The 23,265-nt window shown below is 35.0% G+C and overlaps 2 protein-coding genes across 2 annotated transcripts in view; both read right to left on the minus strand.

The window, feature by feature from the left end:
• LOC149090291 (neuronal-specific septin-3-like) overlaps positions 1 to 294 on the minus strand; it is a 53,983-nt gene extending 53,689 nt beyond the window's left edge. Inside the window, exon 1 of the mRNA XM_089233866.1 lies at positions 144 to 294. Within this exon, the coding sequence (XP_089089992.1) occupies positions 144 to 167 (24 nt within the window). The 5' untranslated portion in view covers positions 168 to 294. The remainder of the gene's footprint in view (positions 1 to 143) is intronic.
• Positions 295 to 5,276: 4,982 nt separating this feature from the next.
• On the minus strand, positions 5,277 to 22,489 carry ENGase (cytosolic endo-beta-N-acetylglucosaminidase). Its single transcript, XM_089233886.1, has 13 exons — positions 22,413 to 22,489; positions 22,169 to 22,202; positions 19,956 to 20,122; positions 18,911 to 19,059; positions 16,063 to 16,217; positions 15,777 to 15,925; positions 15,506 to 15,671; positions 13,502 to 13,605; positions 13,255 to 13,363; positions 11,408 to 11,583; positions 10,302 to 10,523; positions 8,972 to 9,083; positions 5,277 to 5,759 (listed from the first exon to the last, which is right to left on the minus strand). The coding sequence occupies exons 2-13, from the start codon at positions 22,190 to 22,192 to the stop codon at positions 5,406 to 5,408; spliced, it is 1,887 nt and encodes a 628-aa protein (XP_089090012.1). The 5' UTR covers positions 22,193 to 22,202; positions 22,413 to 22,489; the 3' UTR covers positions 5,277 to 5,405.
• Between the last annotated feature and the right edge of the window lie 776 nt (positions 22,490 to 23,265).

Raw genomic sequence — 23,265 nt, forward strand, 5'->3', positions numbered from 1 at the left:
CACATACATAAATTTCAATTAAACTAATCAACTATTATTATTACTTCATGAATATCGCAATGAATCCCATTAATAGCAAAATTCAAATCAAAGGCGGAAAAAAGTATAGCAATAAATTTATATAAAATTTTCAAAATATTTACCATGAAAGTATCCATATGAGGCATGTTTGTCTTTGATGATTGAAGTAGAAAACACAAATTTTCACCACGTGGGAAGGCAATGTCTCATTAACCTTCCTTCCCTCGTCAAGAAAGATCTTGTTTTGATGACTCTCATGGAAAAAAAATTCTTCAAAGGGATAGCTGAGATCACACGAGCTCGTTATCAATTTGGCGAGATGCTCCAGTCCGATTCGAAGCCAAATCGACGGCGGGCAGAAATAACCGCCAAATATTTTACTAAGGGCTTCTTGAAAAAAATATTTTGAGGTTAGAATTTTTTATTCAATGAATTGGTCATTTTGAACGACACGGAATCAAATACTCAATCAAAAAATTGCGTTTTCTCCTAAATAGTTTGCGGGGTTTTTTGCACACGTTGTACCTTTAAATTAATTTCATAATCAAACCTTGCCATATATAATAATATATACCGAAAAGGTTTCGTTTTATGTGATCTAAAAAAAAGAACACCCTATAGCAGTGTTTGTCAACCACCGGGCCCCGCCATCAGTCAAATCGGGCCGTGAGTGTATCATTCTTCCTCATTTATTTTCCATTAGTCGTGTGTGTATAACCGGGCTTTCCACTCACAAAAATAAATCAACCGGGTCGCGGGCTTCCAAAGATTGAGAATCGCTACCCTACACTATGTCTTCCATTATATCTCGAGATTCGTATTAAGCCGGGTTCTCTAGAGCGGGAGTTCGACTGAATATGTAGCTATAAGAACAGTCTTAACAGCATCGGGGGTTTTTGGGCAGAGTGATGTTCTTGGAGGGGGGGGGGGGGCCTCCACCTGGTTGGAGCGGTATTCTATTTTTTCCCCTATCGTTATCCGGAAAAAAAATTTTAAAAATTCGTGTGCAAGTATTTGATCACGAGCCTCATTGCACCGTACGTTAAAAGTTCCACCGCAAATTAAAAACCTATTAGGTTAAAATTTCATTATGAAATACCGTATATCTAACCAGAGCCGTCTTGACGCACGGCCTGGTGGGGGGGGGGGGGCCTCCAACACTCCCCCACCAATTTGGTTTTACTTCTTTTAGTATTCCCTTAAGGATTACCTTACTTTTGAAAATCATAGTAACAGATCATGAGACCCCCCGAGCATGGCTCTCATAAGGGTGGGGCTGACAGGGCTTAAGCCAGAGATAGCTGGTTCAGCTCCATCGTTCCGCCTGCGCCAATACAACTTTTTTTACTGAATCGGGAGGCCCCCCCCCCCCCCCCCCACACGGTATCCCTGTACCCACCATAGATATAACATAATAATCTTTATATGTCTGCGATATCCACATTATGTCTCCTCCCTGGCGAGACATGTTTACTTTCGAAAATTTTAACCAGATCTCATCTTCATGAAGCCTCCGGGCCATGCCCGGGTGGGCCTATGCGTCAGGACGGCTCTGTTAGATATACGGTATTTTTATGATAAAATTTTAGCCCAATCGATTTTTTATAATTTGCGGTGAAACTTTTTAACCTACGGTGCAGTGAGCGTAATATGGCTCGTGATCAAATATTCGCACACAAAAAAATAAATAAAAATGTTCCGATAACATGATATAGAAAAAAAAAGAAGAGAAGAATGGCTCCATCTTGATAAAAGATAAAACTCCGCCGCTGTGTCGGCGACAAATATAACATTTCATCACCAAGAACCGAAAAAAAAAACAACATAAAGTAAGTGGCTTAATAAGAACGTAATTGAAAGCAGATAAAGAGCTGTTCCCATTGAAAGTAAATTACATGCCGATCAGGAAGCATTTATAAGAAATTTATCTGATCTTTCAGGAATATTATCGTCAGCAAATAGATAAGGCAGATTTCATCCGGCTTTGCTTAAGTCAGGCGTAAAACCAGTCGTTAGTTCTACTTTATCCATCAAATATCTAGAGAGAATAACAATTTTTATGTGTACAAACACTTTTATACAACTTTATGAAAAATTTAATGTAAACTTTTACGAAATAAAACCAATCGAGATTGGTGTATATCACAGATACATTTATAGACGCTCCAGAAAATATGAAAAAAAAAAAAAATCCAAGACACAAATTTAACCCTTTAAGCGGCATTGACGAGATATCACGCCTCCTTAGCTTCTTATTTTAGTATTGACAAGCCCAGATGTTTTGCTAAATTTAATTGAAATAAATTTATGTTGATTTCTCTATGAAACATTGGAACATTTCCCCCTATACCCCTTAGAGTGTGAATGCGAGCCGGTTTCCCCGTTAAGAAATTCTTTCTGCAGAGCAGGCTGACCTTCAGCCCGATGCTTACATCAGGGATTGACAAACCGAAAAAAAAAATTTAGGCGTCAGCAAAATTTCATAGGTGCGAAGCAATTTTTCTCCAACAAAATCAGTCCACAATAGTGTACTTTTTTACTCGTGTCTAGGGGACTGTGGGTCTCCTTTACATGCTAAGCTGACACGCTGGAATAATTTCCAATAATTTTGCGCTGTCCTTCGACCTTAATTATCATACATACAAAATATTTGATGCCAATTCCAATTTTTTCATCGGCATGGAAACCTGGCGAATGGAATTTTTCCAGCCGACTTCCATAAAGTTCAATATCGCAAATATGAAAATTCAAGCATTTGTAACATTTGCTTCAACATATGAAGGACATATGGCAGCACCAGCAAGAACACGAAACAAGCACAAGCTCTGACATTATAAATATATTAGGGCCCACATATACGATCACACAACACACACAACAAGAGGTGCAACTGGAGGGGGGGGGGGGGTAGCAAGCGGGTCTGGTGTCCCGTGCGTTGAACTAGAGGCAAATTCTACATTACAAGGGGTCACCAAAATGTGTGCGCCTGCCTCTGCTGACAGAGTCCAGTTGCAGCCCTGCCCTCGGTGGAGTGGTCTGATCTAATGTATATGTGTATATATGAAACGACATCACCATGTCCCCCCCCCCCCCCAGACTTTCAAGTCTATCAGCCTATGCCCTGCACACACCCCTTCCGTCATGTACCACTTTACTGAAATTCTGCAGAGGAATGTGTACAAGGTATATGTACGGTCAAGTAGTAAGTAGTAGTGGTATACCCCCTTCCCCTAAGCTACCTGCTGAAAATCAAAGAAAGCCTACTTTATTGAAAAATACATGGAATTTCGAAGGGTGTTAAGTGATTTCTGTTGTGCAGCTTTAAGGGTTAAATTTTTCTTCAATCAAAATGAGTTTATAGCATAGGCTCTTCTAGAGCAACACATCCTGAGGACAAGCTTCAAGACCCTTATTCAGGTTTGATCTGTACTAAATTTATAGCGGTAAAAATAATAAGATTCATAGCGAAGCCTTCTACGTCTCCACCATGTGAGCTAGGCCATAAAACCCTAATGTCACTGGCAAAGTAATATTTTCTCCCCACTGTGTGTAAGTTTACTTATTAAAAATACAGTATTTTAATAGATATTTTTTATTCACATCTTAAAAAATATCTTTGATGAGAATTTATTTCCAAATTTTAAGCGGGTTCCCTTACACACATTAAAATATGGCATATAATGCACATGCTATTAATATTTCAAGTGAGTTTCAAACAATTGCTGAAATATGTGAGATATTTTTTTATAAATGCAGAACTATTAGTTTGTATGGGCATATCCAGGAAGCCATTGGTGCTTGAGGGGAAGCCCAATGATAACCTTGCATAGCAATTGCATCAGACTTGTCTATTGCTTTATTTAGAGGCCCATGATGCTGTTAAGAATACAGTTTATCCCACTCATAATGCCCTTCCATAGAATGTTTACTCACTTAGTGTGACATTTTTATGACCCCCCTGTTTTTACTTATGCTCATCTCAAAAGAGGGAGAGAGATCTTCTATTGGAAGTCTTTTCTCTCTTACAATGTTTTCTCATGATGGTTTATGCAAACGTTATAAGCGGGGAATCCACTGTGATTATTTTGAGAGAAAATATATCTGTCCTTAAATAAGGCATGCATAAAAGTTTAATGCATGAGGAAAATTGGCAGAATCAGGTTACGTATGTTCCTTCTGAAGACATGCTAAAAATGTTCAATGGTCAGAAAGTGTCTTAATATAAATTTTACAACTATTCAAATTAATTCAATACTACAAACACAACAGTGGCTCTGCTTATATTAAAGATTTCTTTCCAGAAAAAACATTTATTAAAACTATCTCAGGAAATTCAGGGTAAATATTGACTTTGCATGGAAAACATGTTAAAACTGTGACATCATCAATTCATCATAAGCTGTTATGTTTGTAGTATTGAATTAATTTGAATAGTTGTAAAATTTATATTAAAAAACTTTCCGACCATTGAACATTTTTAGCATGTCTTCAGAAGGAATATATGTAACCTGATTCTGCCAATTTTCCTCATGCATTAAACTTTTATGCATACCTTATTTAAAGACAGATATATTTTCTCTGAAAATAATTACAGTGGATTCCCCGCTTATAATGTTTGCAAAAACCATGATGAGAAAACATTGTAAGAGAGAAAAGACTTCCAACAGAAGATCTCTCTCCCTCTTTTGAGATGAGCATAAGTAAAAACAAGAGATCATAAAAATGTCACACTAAGTGGGTAAACATTCTATGGAAGAGCATTGTGAGTGGGATAAACTGTATTCGGTCACAATTAATACATAACTCTGAAATAAGTTAGGAACACAGATAAACACTGAGAACACACTGTTCCGGTATGCATCGTTGGAAATTCCTCAGAAGAATGTTAACAAGGTGCATGCAAAATTTTAATAATAGTCACAATTAGGTGTCATGCTCACATGTAAATCCTTATCTGGGAATGCCAAATAAGCTTTAGAATAGGCCAGAGCTTCAACAGATTTGAAACTGAATCATGCTTCTGCATATTACAAATGAATAAATAAATAAGAATTTATGCATTAATTGTTATAATTACAAAGTATTGGAAGAATTGAAAAAAAGTTGTGTTACTGAAATTTTTAAACATAATTTTTATTCACAAATTTGCAGTCAGTTCTCAATAATTTATAAATTATTTAATAAAAATGTTATTCACCCAAAACAAGACGATTTTAGTTTTTCAGCATCAAACACACTTCTCCATTAAAAATAAAATTTACATCACATTAAATGTTCCGTTTTATGAAATGATTTTTCAACATATTTGTAACATGTTTGTATTCAAAACAACTGGCGAGTTGATTTCTCCTTAGGAGACAACATAAAACCGAAGTATCATCAATTTATATGCTTAGTATTTGAGAATCAAACGAAATATGATGTTTTACATCAATACAGCAGGTCAGTTTTGAACGCAAGTTTTCCATACTATCTCGAAGATAAAAACACAAGTTCCAATCATCATCATCATCCGATGGTTTAGGAAGTTCTACAGTTGTGTTGAAAAATGGTTGTGAGGTTGTGCCGACATAAACTTCCTCCGATTTCATGAATCTGTAAAACAAGTCCCAAGAGTGAATACAGGCAAAGTTGCGCCATTGGAGACTACATTGCACTGGAATAGTAGATAGAGTATCTTTGTTTTCTATATAAAAAGTGCTGCACCAAAATTTTGGCTTCAATTTTGCAGTTGCAATCTGTAATAGTAAAAAAGGAAACAAAAAATGCTCACAGCCGAGTATATATAAAATAACAGTCAGAGTAGAAGGTCCAAATATTGGCTATGGTCTAAATATGGGGTAGCTCTTGAATGAGCAAGTAGAAAGCTCTGCCACTTGATGATGAGGGCATGGAAGTATCACCCATTCGCAAGCTGGAAAAAGCTTTTAGAGAGAAGAAATAGATTACACTGAATACTGGTTGTGCTACTGGCTGATTTTTTTTTTTTGATTATTTTTACAAATATATTATGGGTGGCCCATATTTCCTATTTGAAAGATTGATTTCCACAACTTTCTTAATTAAAATTGTTATAAAATACATTGAGCAAATACACCTATTTTAAGAAGGTTTGTCCTTATCTTCATTCTTATACGTTTTTGGTTGAATTAATGTAACAATATCTTTGAAAGAAGGTACACATAGCTGGCTAGAGCTCAAAATGAAACACATAATCCATATTGAGAAACATATTTTGAAATTTCTTCCAAATAAGGTGGTTTCTTATATGACTTATCTTTTTAATGATTGCATCAAGTACACTGTTTTTCCTGACATTCCAAACTGCAAATGCAACTCCAGTTTATAAATCAGGAGATGTGAATTACTTCAATAACTATATATGCCTGAGTATATATATATGCCAAAGCCCGAAATTAGCCACTTCACAATGGAGCCGGTGATCCCTGGCCAAAGTCTGATGACAAAAGACATATATTCAGGATTCAATTCTGGTTTTGGCAGTAACATATGTATATAGAGCCATATCTGTATTTTCCTACATTTTCCAAGGTGTTTGAGATTATCATAAGAAAACAAATATCCCACTTCCTTAACAAAACAAAATTCTTCTCCGAAAATCAACATGGCTTTTACCGAAAAAAATACTGAAACAACATTAACTTTTACTCAATTTATCCATGAAAATGTTGACAAATTGCACAAAGTAATAGCCATATTTTTAGATATGAGGAAGGTATTTGATACATAAACCATGACATTCTTCTTTCGAAAATGTATTAATAGGCATCAGAAGTGCACACATGATTTGATGAAGCATAGGATTCAAAGAGCCAAATGTTTAAATAATTACAGTTCTCTTAATTAAAAAAGGAGTCCCCCAGGGGTCTGTATTAGGGCCCTCCTCTTTTGTTTCAAATATTCATAAATGACTTTTACAATATTAATATTTTTTGTAAAATTATTTGTTTTGCTGATGGATTATACAATGAATATACAAATACAACGCCACAACAGGCAAATTGCCCAACGAGGTGGCTGACTTTAAGAACATCCTGGATCCCCGAGCCATTTTTTGGAGGCCCTACCTACTACTGCTACACCACACATGCACCCCCCCCCCCCCCCCCCCCGCGAAACCCCCCAACGAACCCCCAACGAATCGGTATATGCGGGAATGTGCGTGTACGTGTAGTGCAACCTGACGTAAAGTTTGTTTCTGTGTAATGCTTGTTATGTGTAGTGCTGTCATCTGCCCCCAGTTTTTCTAACTATGAGTGAAGTGTTATGATTGAACGATTTATCGTTGTAGGACTGTTGCTCTCTGTGGCGAGACTTTTTAACTGGGAGATCGGCTCGCATTTGCGCCTTGAAGTTGGGAACCACAGAAAACCAACTTCAGCCGACCACCACTGTGGGGTTCGAACCCGGATCCTCGCATCACGAGTCCGGCACTATAATACAGTGGTTATGTATGCCAGTAATGATCCAATAGAGGTATTGATAGAAAAAATTGATGACAAACTTTTAAAAATTTGGAACTGGTTCATAAGGAATGATAGGGACATTAATATTGAAAAAAGTAAATGCAGGAAATTTTCCCTACAAGACGATTATCCTGACTATTCAATTGAAATTCCACACGAACAAATGTGATCTTATCACATGCTCATGCTGTTGTCTCGAGAATGTAAAAAGCCTTAAATATCTTGGTTTGTACATCGATAATAATTTAAAATGGAAATCACAAGCAAAACATGATTTTCAAGTCCAAGTTTTATCATCTCAAAAATCATGTTAGCAGAGTAGTATTCATTAAAAATTTGCATTCTTCATGGTTTCAATCACATATTTTAAGTGGCCTTTGCATTTACAGTGGTGATTACAATAACAACATTTGTCCTATAAGTAAACTACGAAAAAAAATAAAAAGAATTTGATTAATATATAACGACTATAACACCTCATCTCAAATTCTTTTCTGAAATGCTGACAATTTAACACAGTTCGTCAATTATATTTATTCAAAACTGCAATCACTTTATATAAAAAACAATACCACTTGCCCATGCTCATCTCGGTAAATCTATGTAGATCAAATTTTATTTACAATATGCCACTTGTGCACACAAAGATAATTTACATAAACATTTTATTTTCCAAGCACGTAGGTTTTTCGATTCAATACCACACAAAATGTGAGTCATCACAAATCTATCCCATTTCAAAAGAAAACTCAAGGAATACATTTCCACAATAATTGATATCAGAATTTATTTTGGCATATTATCATAACTGCATTACCCACTATAACCTGCATTTTAAATATCTAATTTAAGGTAGCACTCTGATAGCCAACCACCACGTATATATATACTTCTTTTCAAAATAATAGATATATCATAAATATTTTCGATTGTTGATTTCATGATTTTTTTATACAGTTTTTGTTCTTCGAATTTTTATTGTGATAATTTTGTGGTTTGATTTTTTTTCACTGTCATCAAATGTATGTAACAGTAATTTTAAGCTATTATAATTTTAATCCCCCCCCCCTCCAAGTATTGACAATTAATTTCCTCTTGGGAAGTGATGTATAGTATGTATGAAATTAAGATCTAATAAATAATAATAATATTATATATATATATATATATATATATATATATATATAATAGCGGAATTTTCATGCATTCCCAAGGGATCAACATGTTGCGTCCAGGGAATTTGTTAGTGTTAGTAGACATCCATGCCCAAACAGGGATTCGAACCCAGACCCACACAGTGAGAGACTAGTTCCCTAATCACTCAACTGCCAGGTGGAAAATGAAAATGTAAAAATGTATTTGGACCTTCTCCTCTGTTATTAAAATTTCATTATAAAATAATTTATGATTAGAATAAACTGAAATGATAAAGATAAATAAATAAACTTGTAAGTGTTCCCTACCTGCAAGTGACCCAATAAGATGCCAACCTTATTTTCAGAACAGTCAGATAAAACTGCATCAATCTTTTCTATGATGTAATGCCTAAAGTTGTTGATATCCAAAATGTAAGTCCTGGAAAGCATTAAAAACATTCCTATAATCAATCTTGCAAAGATTCATACATACAGCATATATAGCTACTTCAAACATACAGTCGAATTCTGTTTTAAAGAATACCGTTATAGCGAAAAAAAACCTTGTTTTTCAACAAACACTTTTCTAATCCCCCGGATAAGTTTACATAGGAACAGTGCAAAAACCTGGAATTCCTTTATAACAAAATGATTTCTCCATTCTCTTTAAGTTCGGTATAACAGGATATTCTGCTGTATATCTTTTATTTTAGATACAGTGAAAACCCCCCTTAATGATCACCTCTTTTGCGGCTGAATAATAACTATATTTTGAAGGTCTCAATAAGAACTCTCCTCTTTTTAATAGTCATTTCTTTCACACAGACAAATTTTTTTTATCCTGTCAGTTTCAGCATGGCAATATTTCCATGCATGCTTTAACATGCAAAAAGCAGTGGATCTCTGACAGAAATATCTGTTTCATATTGGCCAGCATTCAGCAGACTCGGAACCTGATAGAGAATCTTTAGGACATTCTTACCTGTGAGACAAGAATAGAAAGCAATAAAATTCTTTAAAACAGTGGCTCTCAAAGTGTGTGTTGTGACTCCTAGGGGGGCGTCGCCAACCTCTGTCAGAGGCAACGAATTGGTGTATTGATGCATGTTCATTCAGTGCTTTGAAATTCTTCTCTAGACTATTTTTGGGAGCCATGAATAAACAATGACAAGGTCAAGGGAGATGCAGAAGAAAAAAAGTTTGAGAACCACTACTTTAAAAGAAATCTGAATCACTATAGAAGGATACATAGTATTCCATGCAGCCAGAAATTCTTCAAAAACTGATTATGTGTCAATGAAAACACGTTTTCACGCAAACCAGGATTTTTTTGTGTCATGCTTAAACTTTGAGACAAGTCAGAGTAAAAGAAATTTTTTGTTTTGTATAAAAAAATCATGATCAAATTAATACTTTTAATTTTTTATGAGAATTTTAGAAATTTTATTAAGGTATTAATTAGCAAAAAAATTAAATCTTTATTTACTGATAATTTCTCTTAATATTTGTCATATTTCTTTTGTACTTAAGCTTTTGAGGCTGACTATATCACTAAAACAACATTGGGCAAACAAAGTAGCAAATATATCACCATAACTAGGAAAAAAAAAAAAAAAAAAAACGATTAAAAAAAACAACTTTTTCTCAGAGAACTAACCTTTTTTTCCAACCACTTCTTAAATGAACTTTTTCTTCATCTGGGTGTAGAGTTCCCCTATCGTGGTTCATCTCAGTCTGGAAACCCAAAGTCACACTAGATTTCACACCAAAACGCGACATTCCAAGCCTAAGATCGAGGTCTGCATTATCAGATGACACAGGTTTGTAGGCATATGAAATCGCCACAGTTTCCTTCAATGCTACGTTAAAGGTAAGAATCCTGGAAAAATTAGTTCATTGGCGGATTGAGTATTTTTGATTTTAAAACATTGCATTGAAATGTTGCAAAAGGCACTTTTCAAGAGAAATTACTGCGACTGAGTAAAATTAACACAGGTAAATACAGTAGACTCTCTATAATCCCTCCAGTCCAGTAATCTGGTATTTTCAGGCTGGCTTCCTTTGTATGTCAAAGACTAAAACACGTAATTATTTGTCTAAAGCCTGACTTCAATATGAGGCAAAGCAGAAATTAAGGGACCCTTTGTGACTAAGACCAATGATCTTTCATTAGGTAACGAATATATGTTGTTTAATTTTGGGGCCTCTGACAAATGCCCCACTTGCCCACGTAGAAATTGTAACTTGTGTGCGTCTATGCACAGAAGTTTATATTATTTAAAGGTTTTTTTCCAATTCTCAACTGGCTTCCAGTAATGCAGCATAGCCATGCCACATTAGTGAGAGTCTATTGAATGAACGCCAGAACTTTGCTACTAGACTTATCCCGTTGCCGAGATCTCTTCCAGCCCAGCTTCATGGCAAAGTGAGTGTCTACTGTATTGTATTTTGAAATGTAGATAAAATTTCATCCAAGAGGGCGAGACTAAATGATTGAATACTGATGAATTATATAATACACAGTAATTGTGAAATAAATTAGTCAAACCCTATCATTAGCCAACCACCAGATATAATGAGAAAAATTTTCATACTATCCCATAGGTTGTTGTTTTCTTAATAGATCATATAAAGAAAACAAAATTTTCAATTCCTAGAAGTTTGTCATAGGAGAAGGGACTTGACCATATTAAGCAATGAAATAAAATTCAATGTGTAATGAACTTTTTTTAATACTAAAAAAGGAAGGGAAAATGTTCCAACCCAAGTATCACTTTGGAACTATCACAATTCACGGGTGCTTCCAACAGCAAGGATCCACCACCATCAAAAGCAGTATGCAAATAAGGTTTCAAACAACCTCCCTGAGCCAAATTTTGAAAATAACTAGGTTGAGGCTGTTGCAATCCAAGATTGTACCATGGTTCATTTCCTATTACCTGTAAGAAATGTAAACATTCAGCAAAAAATGTTGAATCAAAATATAAACACTGCAATGTGTGTGTCATACAGACAATCATACCAATGTTATAATTTTAGGGATTGACTGGATAATGCAGAATATTCATTCCAGTCCTGCTCCATAGTTCTGGCTGATTACAATGTATTGCTGCTGCTCAACCTTATTTACAGGACCTGTTTATCATTAGTTTGATTCGTAGGCAAACATGAATTTTGTTCAAGAGTCCCTCATGCATAGCATTCTTTGAGGTGTACACAGGGAAAAAGAGGCTGAATGAATGAACACCAGAAATTTGCCACTGGACTTATCCCGTTGCCGAGATGTCTTCTAGCCTAGCTTCATGGCAGAGTCTAGAACACTTTATTTTGTGTCAAAAAAAAAAAACTAAAAAAAAAAAACATAGCATACAAAGTTTTTACAACATATTTTCCTCGAAAAATTGTGTACTGTCGCAATTAACAAATTTTGTGATGTTTACAGACGAGATGGGGTTGGGAGTTGGAGAAAAGTTTCTGGGTTAAGATGGATGAATGTATGCATAATAGGATGGAGGTATATTTTAAAAGCAATTGGAGGGAGGGGAGGGAGTCAATGCCCTTCTCCCTGATCATCAAAAATTAAAAATATTTGTTAGTATTTTATCAAAAATTAAAATATCAACAGAAAATGCCAATTTCGGGGCTGTGTCAAAATTTTCACTATATTCATTCACCCCATGTTATTTTTAACCCAACGCCCTGCAAAGATAGTTCAATCTAATACAACATCTGAACTCAGCTGTTATCCACTGTGTTTTTCTTTGCAAAGAAATGAGCAAAAAGTGTTTAATCTTGACCTCTGATATTGAAGAATTTGGTACAATTTCTTTGAAATGCTGAGAGACACAGTGAGATGGTAAATAACTACCTGTACAAACTGTTTGTCGCATGATTAATCTAAACATTTCTTGAGGTCTGGGTTTCTTGGAATCTGGATCAAGAAGAAATGATGTTAAAGGTTCTGACCACAAAATAAGGGCATGTCTTCTAATTGGCATTCATAATTATGAATGTCGATTTGAAGACATATCCATGGAAGCGATTAGTTATGATAAATCACTTTTCTCTAGCTATGGAAATAGTATTTAGTCAACAGACTTATATTTTCATTCTGAAAATCAGCACTTTTTGTTTACATTTATTCAACATGGCTCTGAAATATATGAATTTTAATACTCTTGAACCTTAAATTACACTTAGTAATTATTAATTTCATAATTAATATTATGCTATAAAAAAACCTGATACATTTCCATCTGATCGCTTACATTATAACAAAATGAAAAAATATAATTTTCTGAACATTCTCTTAAGTTTTTTTTTTGTTCAAACTTTCAATAAAACGACCTCCCGATATGATGTCTGTTTTTTATGAAGCAAAATGGATCATTAAATTGAGTGTTGACTGTACTATGTACCAGTAGTGCATGCAGGATTCCTTCTCAGGTGGGGGTCATTTTTCTTTTAACAGGGGTTTTTAGAGCAAAAAAAAAAACCACCACAATCTCAGCTTTTAAGGGATTTGGGCAGCTTCTTTACCCATCCTGTTCACCCCCCCCCCCAGAGGGGTTCAGATTGTACCCAAAAAAGAATGCGCATAATGAACTTACTACTCCAGCCCTGTACATTTTCTCACCAAAACCAGGACAAAATGATGTGATGAATGGCAAAGTCGTCACTGGTCGTACAGGTAAAAATTCAGCTAACATCTCCCAAAACCTTTGAAAATTAAAGAAAACATTAATGAAATTAATTATAAAAGTGACCACAGATTACAAAAATCAGTCAAAAATTAAACAATGGGAGCAATTAACATTTCATGAATACAAGTAGCACATAACAACTTACAAAACTCACTTATGTTGGTTTTGAGGAAAGTCTTCAACAGCCAAAGTTTCATAAACCCAACCTGGAGCAAAAATTGCTACCGACAATTTTTCCTTTCGTGCTGCTTCCAAGGCCTGAGTAGAGGAAGAAAAAGAAAACCAAGCACATGCTTAAGGCCGGCCTTACACTATAAACGTTTTAGAAAAGTTCGTTTTACAAAAATTGAAAAATACAACTAATAACCTTATAGGTTGTATTGACCCGAATGTAACAGATAAGATTATTGTTTTTCTTCAAGTTTAGTAAAAGATATTTTATCAAACTTTCATTGTGTAATTCTGGCCTAACATTGATAACATAACAAGTGACTACTTTTACAGATACATAAATAGTCAATATGTTCGGGCTGAAGATGGTTTTCTACGGTTTCGAACTTTAAGATGTGTATCTGAGCTGATCTCTCCCGTTGAAAAGTTTCACCACAACAGTATACTTATTCACTCACTTCACTTCTGAGATATAGAGGGCAGCACTGAAAAATCAGAAGTACACAACACTATGTATGCACTCAGACTGTTAGGTACACACACACTCACACTTCCAACACAATTCATTTGGAAGTAAATAGCACATGGTGATAGACCAAAGTTGTGTTCGGTTTGAAAGAAAGGAAAGAAACTCAATACGTTAAATAATGATGATGAAACCTTGATTAAATGGAGGGTATAAGTCTGGAGACACCTCAGATACAGAGACCCTTAGTCAACAGATATGATAGTCCATTAGCTAAGATGATGCTACACACATTTGGCAACTTATAGTAGAGAGCTAAGTGTTTCTGTATTCTTAGATCATGTGTTAAGGATTTGAGTAAGCAGAGCAAAAAAATTAAAGAATCACACTGCAAAAAATGATATTGTAATACAAAAAGCAACAACATATTTTGTCACTCTATGAACATGCAAAGAAAACCATGTATGAATGAATACAAATGTATGACTACAATGCCTGTATTATGTTATTAGACTGGTGATAATTAAATGTTGAATTTTCATTACCGTTGCCAAATTCCTAGACAAAACATGTTTGCTACAGTGAAAAATATTATTTCATTTCAATTTTTGTATTTTTGAGTGTTTAGTAGGAATTAATATCGATCTTCCGAATGTATTATATGATTCTCATTGAACTTCACTTTTCCCGGCATGCCAAGAATAGACCAGACTGAACATAAAAAAATCTGGTATTCTCTGATTTTCACAGCATGTCGGCTGATGCCCAAGGGAATACCATATCCCTTATGAGAAAAATGAATCACTGGATGGGTGAAAAGTAGCGTTATTTATCCTTTAACAATTTTTTTCACAAATAGCACAAAATTTTTATGGAACTGTTTCTCGAAAAATGATGGAATTGGTCTTCCACAATTCAAGGTGAATGTAGGTATGTTTCTAAGTTAAATTTGTTGCTTTTTTACAATTTCCACAGACCATTCTAACAAGGAGCAGTCTAATAGATCTGGAGTCTGGCTGCCAGACTGTGTGTGTGTGTGTGTGTGTGGGGGGGGGGGGGGCCCGAATCAAACTTTTGCTTTTGTTTGACTGCTTGTTAAACAATAGTGGAGAAAGAAACATTTTGCTCACCCAGTCTGATTAAGTACATTTTTGCATCTAGTTGTGACCATAAGCATAGTCTGAAAATGTGACTGTTGACGTTGATCTGCCCATTTGGCTCAGGAAATACAGCTCTCAATTGATAGGATGTGCCTGATTAACTCTTCCGCTGAAATGTTTTGCCTAACAAACTGCTCATGCACTCCTATGAGATATTTCCCTGATTAGTCTGAACGATGCTTGAGATAAGCGAATTGTGCCTACTCATTATTAAGTCATTCCTATCCAATCCCCAAAAGTGATGTTATACAAAAGTCTGACTGTAGTTTCTGACATGACCAAATGCAAATGTATTCTCACAAAGTCAAAGAAGGTAAAGTGATTGAAAGACTAAAGGGAAAAGCAAAAAAACGAATCTTACAATATTTGTACAATAGCCCCCTCCACCGAGACATCCCCGACCAAAACAATCAACTCCCACATACACATCTTGTAGTCGACTGCCAGCAAGCATCGCAGATTTTTTCAAATCTTCCGCTTTCCAATTGTAATTCAGAAAAATCCCATCACAAATGTCAAAGAAGTTTCTATAGAATAAGATTTAAAAAAAAACAAAAACTGTTATGAACCTCATAAATTTGTAACATATTTAACACAAGCATTTAACACAAATTTTAAACAACATTCAGTACCTATTTTTTTCATTAAGACAATTTTGCCATTTGAGATCTCCAGTTTCAGTGACACTGTCGTACCAAATGACTTGAGAGTGTCCACAAGCGCAATGCATTTTGGAAGTCAGAATGCCTACAAATTCTTCTAAATGCTTCATTTGATCAGCCTAGAAAAAAAAATTGAATCTTCAATCATTTTAAAGGAAACATGTAATAGATATGAATTGAATTTGCGGATCATCATGACCTAAAAAAAATCGTGTAATGAGAAGAGAGGAATTCTTGAATAGATTCTGTAACAAACCTTTATTTTGTTTTCAATATTGATCAGCCATCCATCGAAACCATGATGAAGTGCTATTTCTACAAGTTGATCACACAGCTCAATGACAGAGTTTTTACTGCTTAAAAATGTATTGCATACTATTGCGCCTTGATCCCATTCAGTTATGAATGTACCTGGGCAAGGAAACAAAACAAAAAATTTCAGACACTTGATTATGGTAATTTCTCATTGCTGTATTTTTCATACTGGTGGTAGTTGAGGGTGGGGTTAAAACAAAGTTTTTGCGAATAAATAAAAGAATAAAATACAAGCACACAAAGGAAACATAATATTAATCAAGAGCATTTAGTTACATGGAAGAAATGGCTTCAAATTGTACATTTGTAACTCCTTTTACACATCACAAAAGAGGAACTGAGATCTCAGTTCAATCTTGTGTGACTGGAATTTAAAACTTGTTCTTTGGCTACTGAAAATTGCAGAGTGTGGGATCCTTTGTCACATTTTTAAAATGGGGTGAAAGAAATGGTGATCAAATTAGATTTCGCGAGAATACATATAAAACAGGAATCTGTAGATAAATTTAGTGGTGACATGTCACATGATAACCCCCTCCCCAACATTTGTATCATTTAGATCTGTGGCAGATTTTTAATTTTCTTTCTTTCTGGGAGTAACTAGAGCTTCTTGAAATACCAGGCTGACCAATATGCCATCTTTGAGCAAAAGTGTGACGCCAGTATTATACACAATCACTGTTCTGCTTTTTTTTCAATGATTTGCAAGACATCACTTGGAGCGACAAACTTGTTTTTTGCTCATAGATGGGCGATGAGTCCTTTCTCCTTTATAGACACCTTAGGAGTAAAAAAGTCTGATAATAAAATGAATCTACATACAGTAAAACCCTAATAAGTCATCACTCAAGTCTTTGAGAAATTGTGACGGCTTAAGTGACTAATTTATGTTACAATTAAAAAAAAAATGAATTTTTAAACTTTTCTTAAGTTTTATGGTATTTAACTTACTGTGGTTTAATGGCAGGTACACTTGCAATTTATACTGATTTTTTTTTCAAATGTAGACAGATCAGAGCAACTGTTAGAATAGTTAAATTTCTCTCCAGCACATTAATTTTACAACATATTTAATATTAGTGCCTAAAATTCTTCAGCAGTAGTTGGTATATAAGGTAATACTGAATTCAGGGACTGATATTCACTTGAAGGAGCAATGGGCAGGGCAGAGCAAACATTAGAAGGGCTCCTCCAATTGAGATAAAATGTCTGTTTAGTCAATGAATATATTTTGCTGAAATTTGAAGCTGCCCCCCCCCCCCCCCTCAAAAAAAAGCTGAGGTTCTTGGAAAATACCTCTCTTGCCCATACAGAAAGCAGGTCCAACTTGAACAGTCCTAATGCGTTAGGACTTTTGTTTCTCCAGTTGGCAAATGAACTTCCTCTGTGTCACTTTCGTCACTCAAGCTTTTCCTTTTCGATACATAAGACTTTTATGGTCGTTTTTGAACACATGGCAATATGCTGTTATCAAGCTCTTTCTTTAAAGGGAGCCATAGAAATCATCTGTTCCTCTCTTTCAAACTTTTCAATAGTGACAAGTTAACTGAAATTAGCAATGAGTAAATGAGGGTTTAATAAGATGGGACAGTAGAAAATTAGATGACTTATCGAGGTTTTACTATATATAAAATTGCTTTTTTGTCTCTGCGTGTATATGTAGTCTATCCGAGGATGATGACATTCTCTGCTAACCCATACAAAGGTTTTTAACAGCTGGCTGATGCAAAGATATATATTTAGGAAAGAGGAGAAAATTCAACTGCCCTTGCGGGGAATCGAACCCATGTCCTTTCATTTTCTGGGTGAATGCCCTAGACCACTAGACCACAAAGGCAACGAATATCTGAATCCTTCCTTGGAGATCATGTGTACTGACGGTAATTAGTTCAGCTGAACAAAGGCATTCTTTAGTTTTGACATATTTTTAAATAACAATGAATTTCTTATTTGGAAATTTTTATTTTGGAGAATCTCTCATGACCCCCAAAGTTCATTGGCACCACGGTTTGCGCACCACTGGTCTAGGACATTCACCCAGAAAGTGAAAGGACATGGCTTTGACTCCCCCGCAAGGGCAGTTGAATTTTCTCCTCTTTCCTAAATATATATTTTCCCATCAGCCAGCTTTTAAAAACCTCCGTATATGTTCTTCATACAAATCTACAATTTTAGACTGGTCGCCACCAAATTTTGCACATACAGTAAAACCTCTCTGTCACGGTCACTGGTGGAACAAAAATATCTGTCCATAAAAGAGAGGTGTCCGTTAATCAGGGGTTTGAATTGCATACTTTTATTATACAAGGGGAAATTATTATTTGGCCATAAAAAAGGGGTGACTGCATCTGATGGTTGTCTGTTAAGAGGGGGTTTTACCGTATACCAAACGAGACTTGACTTGAACGATAGACCACTTTAAAAGTTCTTCGAATCTGGGCGAATGTCCAAAATGGGGCAGAAACTTTTAGACGACAATAGTTCTTGGGCCTCAAGAATGACTTTGAAAATGGTTAACTTTGGTTGCCGCAGTTTCCAAACAATGTGTTTAAAACATGTTCATTCCTTTACAATGGTTTGCCATTCTTCAATGCTCCCAGTATATAAAGAAAGCCCTGGCAGTGCCAGAAATTATAGTTAGAAAGATAATATAGGAACTACCAACAAAGGATCAAGATCACAAGATTTCCATTATGAAGGGAAATTTAATCTTCTTTTAGAATCCAAGGTGGACAAAAAATAAGATAAGGGCAAGATAAATAAGATAATTAAAAAAAAAAATCCTTTACCAAGCACTAATGTTCCATTGATGTGTGCTGCATTGATCCATGAACAAGGAGGTATTGTTACCAACCAATGGCTAAAATACACAAAAATGTCTACATGCCTCCAGTGTAGGAACGAAAAGTTACACGGTTCTTTTGTGCCGTTCACGAATCTGAAAGAAAAATAAATATCAAGAGAAAGGATAATCTGTAAAATATTTTATTTTGATTCTGTGCACACATTTTAATTAACAAACTGAACAAACAAGAAAAAGTTTTGGGGTCAAATTTAGCGTGATTATGGAACATGATGCAAGATTAAGGAACATGGTTTCCTGCATATTATCCGCAGATGCAAATGTTGCTACTTTGAGGAAAAAGCCTCAAAGTAGCAAGACCTATATTATGATAAAGGTCTGTCTTAGTCTGTAGCAATGTATAATTTGCATAAGCGAAAAATTGTATTCAACAATAGTGAAGTCTGAAAGAAGAATGGAAGAGGATTTTCGGTTCCATTTTTGTAGGGAAAAAATGCTGATTTTTCTATTATTTTTTCTACGTCATACATAAAATGATGAAATTATAATTGAAGGGATTTTATAAAAAATTATTATTAACAAGGTGCATAGGTAACAGCACATAATATGACATTTTATTAGCAAACTATTGATCCTAGAGACATAACGGTAAAACGGTTTACCCACATATAATGCTGTTTTTTCCCAAAGTCCCTCCTTTTTTCCAAATTTCTCAGCAAATACTACAGATAGAAACATGGAATTTCTTTAGTTGGCATCAAGAGAGACAGGAGCAACAACTTTCTAATTAGGTTTTTGGCATAAAAAGCTAGTTTTTTTAATTTCAATAACTATAGAATCCTTTGAATCATGGATGACATCTGAGTTACTACAGGTTATATGGATACTTTTCTAATTGGAGGTATGGCTTTAGGATCAACGGTTCACTAGCAAAATGCTGTGTTACCCATGTCTAATCTGCAGTAGTAAAATACAGTAAACATTGAATTTAAAATATTGACAGTTAGTTATAAAGCAGTTTATAATCATACCTGTCATCTAGATATCCACCTTTCATATCATGGCATATTAGAGTCTTAGGCTCTCTACTAATCCATGATTTCTCCTGTAGTGGCACAGTAACGTGGCTAACGTCATGTGGACGCCAGCTTAGGGTATCTTCTAGGGTCTTCAAAGGTAGACATTCCTCTTCTGCACACTTTTGACAAAATTAAGAATATTCAAAACTTAAGCATATAGAAAAAAATATATATGTAAATTATGTAAGAACAAGGAAAACTGAACAGTAAGTAAAGTGTGATCGCTTTTTCCTTTTTTTTTTTGGGAATTTGTAACTGGTTGTGGCACCCAATTTTTATAGATGTATTTATGACAAAAAGGATCATATCACTAGCACTCACAGGAGGAAAAAAAAACAATCAGAAGCAAATTTAAGAAATTCCAGTGACTCGAGTAGACTTTTTCTTGATTTTTAAAACTTAGAATTTTTTTGTACCTAGACATACACATTTCTCAAGTATGGGGAGAATTAAATTTTTACATGAAACATTACAAAATTATTCAAAAATTCTTGGTTCCCCTCCTGCCATCAAACTTAATTTATCCTTAATTACCTAATGTAATATATCGATTCTTGATGGAATTTACTGACAAGATATAATAAAAAGCTGGGCCTATGACTTGATGATGATCTGGTTAACCTTTTGTAAAAGGTGTCTTCAACCTGTTGCTCGCAAGTAACAAAGTGCTGCTCTGTGTTACAGGGAGTACCTGGGTGTACCTTCACAAGCACCCAGGGTGTTTGTGATGCTAGCGTCAATTTCATGATTGCAAGCACTTGATCAATGTCTCAATTAAACAGTCTGTACAAATTACATTCAAGGATTAAAATCATGCCAATTTAATGTATCTCAAACTTGCTGTAAAGGTGCTCTTCTTTTGATGATGGGCATAGGCAGTGCTTGCGACTGCAAAAAAAGGTTGAAGACCTTTGCTTCATAAGGTCGTGGAGAAGTATACTCCCCACCCAATTCAGCAATTTTTAAATGCCCATGGTAAGGTATTTTACTGCCTCTCATTAGAGCAACTGTCAGTCAAAAAATTCAGAAACTGTAAAAGATTAATCTGTCTAAAATAATTGAAAAAAGTTAACCTTTTAAAATTAATTTTATCTAAATGCATTTATTTTCTTAAATCAATTTCAATTCCAAAAATATTTTAGTATGCCATTACAGCAAAATTAACGGACACTCCTCAGATGGGGTCAACCATCTTTTGCAGCCAAATAATAATTTTCCTTTATATAATAAAAGTATGTATCACCATTTCAAACCTCTGATTAACGATTACCTCTCTTTTATGGACAAATTTTTTTGTCCCGCCGGTGTCCGAAAAATGGAGGTTTACTGTACTAGAAAAAAATGGCCAATATATAAGGGTTAAATAGCTTGACATGGCATTGTGTAAAATAAATTATTTTTAAATAACAACGTGATTATCACGTTGAAAAAAATTGAATGATTGAAGATTTTGCAACAATTATGTACGAAAGGAAAACAGAGTTGTCACGTTCTACCATACATCCTATTTGACCAAACAAAATGTATGATCACTGTACTTGCAGAGAGAAATTTTTTGGATATAGTTATCATTATATTATTGTTATCAGATACCCAGAGTCTTGATGTGATTACATTAAATGGCACGGACTGTATTAAAAATTTTCATTTTTGAAAAGTAAGTGTTCATTCTCTTGGTATATTGAAGTCTAACTATTAGCACATTTTAAATATGAAATTTCAAATGTAATTTGAAATATCAAACGTGAAAAAAAATTCAAGATAATAAAATGCGTGCCACTGTTTAATTTTCCTCGTTGGTTTATAGTAATTAGGGTGATATTCTCAAAATTTAAGTTTCACGAAATGATAGAAATAAATGACTGCATACATTTTTGTGTGCACCTTTTATAAAACCGAAACCTGCCTGGAATGGGAAAATAATTTATCTCTTGATGTTTCGTTTTATACAGGTGGGAGTGGTTTCACTGAAATAACAATAGGCAGATCAACATGAGCCACAAACTGGCACAAATTGCTCGTCTATTGACTTGTCATCTCATCCAAATTTTGTGTGGAGTTCAGCAAATCCTGTGAGAACAAGCCAAAATATGAGCAGCGTTGACCCACCTTGATAAACAAATGAAAATCCTTAACTAGATCTTGATAAAATTATGTGATCATACTTTTACGTCATCGCTTGATTCCATTTTGAGCAACCTAAAATGAACAGACATTTTTTTAATGATTTGAAATGAACAAAATATCGCGTAATAAATTCAATAGTCACTATAGTCAATAGTTTTTACAAGAATTGACTCCTTAAGCGGAATGGGGTGACCCATTATCGGGAGTTTAATAACATTAGAACCTCATAAAAGACAATTCGGATTTCCAAAAAGTGACCCGATATGCAGAGTGTTACGTTACCTGGGTGACTCACTAACGAGGTTTGACTGTATTGACCCAATAATTTTTTTTCCTCTTGGTATTTTGTACACGCTGATAGTGACTTTTTTCCCACATATGATGCATCTTTCTTATAAGACTGTAAGAGAACAGGTAGCACGGGTGTGAAAAGAGAAATCCACTTTGTATCGACATTCTTATCAACGTATCATACTGTTTTACTCCCTCTCATTTGTTTCTTTTTTTCTTTCTCTTCTACTTTTTTCCTTCTCCTTTTCATAAGATGCAATTAGGTTAGGACAAGGTTATCATATTTATTGCTGTTTTGTTAAATAGGGAGCTTCCAAATTTCTTGTCAATCGCTCGAGACGAAGAGGTTAAGTTACGAGCGTCTAAAAGTCTAAAAATGCAAGTAATTGATGTGGTAAAGGAAAGATTTTCTCTGAAAATATGCCAACCAAGAAGCAAATGTGCAACTCACAAGCTTGAAAATACACAAGAAAAAGTCCGAAAAGGAAGCCTTTGAATTCCATGTAGTACTTAGAAATACATAAAACTCAAAGCCATTACCTATGACCATTCACGACAAGGGCAGGGTGGGTTGACGGGGCTCTTACCCTGGGGGCTCGGGACAATTCATTTCCTCATGTTATTTCAAGCAATAGCATAAATTCGCTATACAGGGGACGTTGAAGCTCTTAGCCCGGCTGCAGGATGTGAGGGGAAGGGGGGGGGGGAACATGCCATTACCATATCACCCATATATGCACGTCTATTTTGAGCGAGATATAAAATATCGTTTCAAAATCTCTTTTGAAATATAGTTACGGAGAAATGTATATCCTAACAAAGGATATATCGTTTTATCGAGAGG

The sequence above is a fragment of the Pholcus phalangioides genome, unplaced genomic scaffold (assembly GCF_987345545.1).
Source record: "Pholcus phalangioides strain wild (caught in Gottingen) unplaced genomic scaffold, Ppha-v1.0 ptg000001l_1, whole genome shotgun sequence".
NCBI classification, from domain to species: domain Eukaryota; kingdom Metazoa; phylum Arthropoda; class Arachnida; order Araneae; family Pholcidae; genus Pholcus; species Pholcus phalangioides.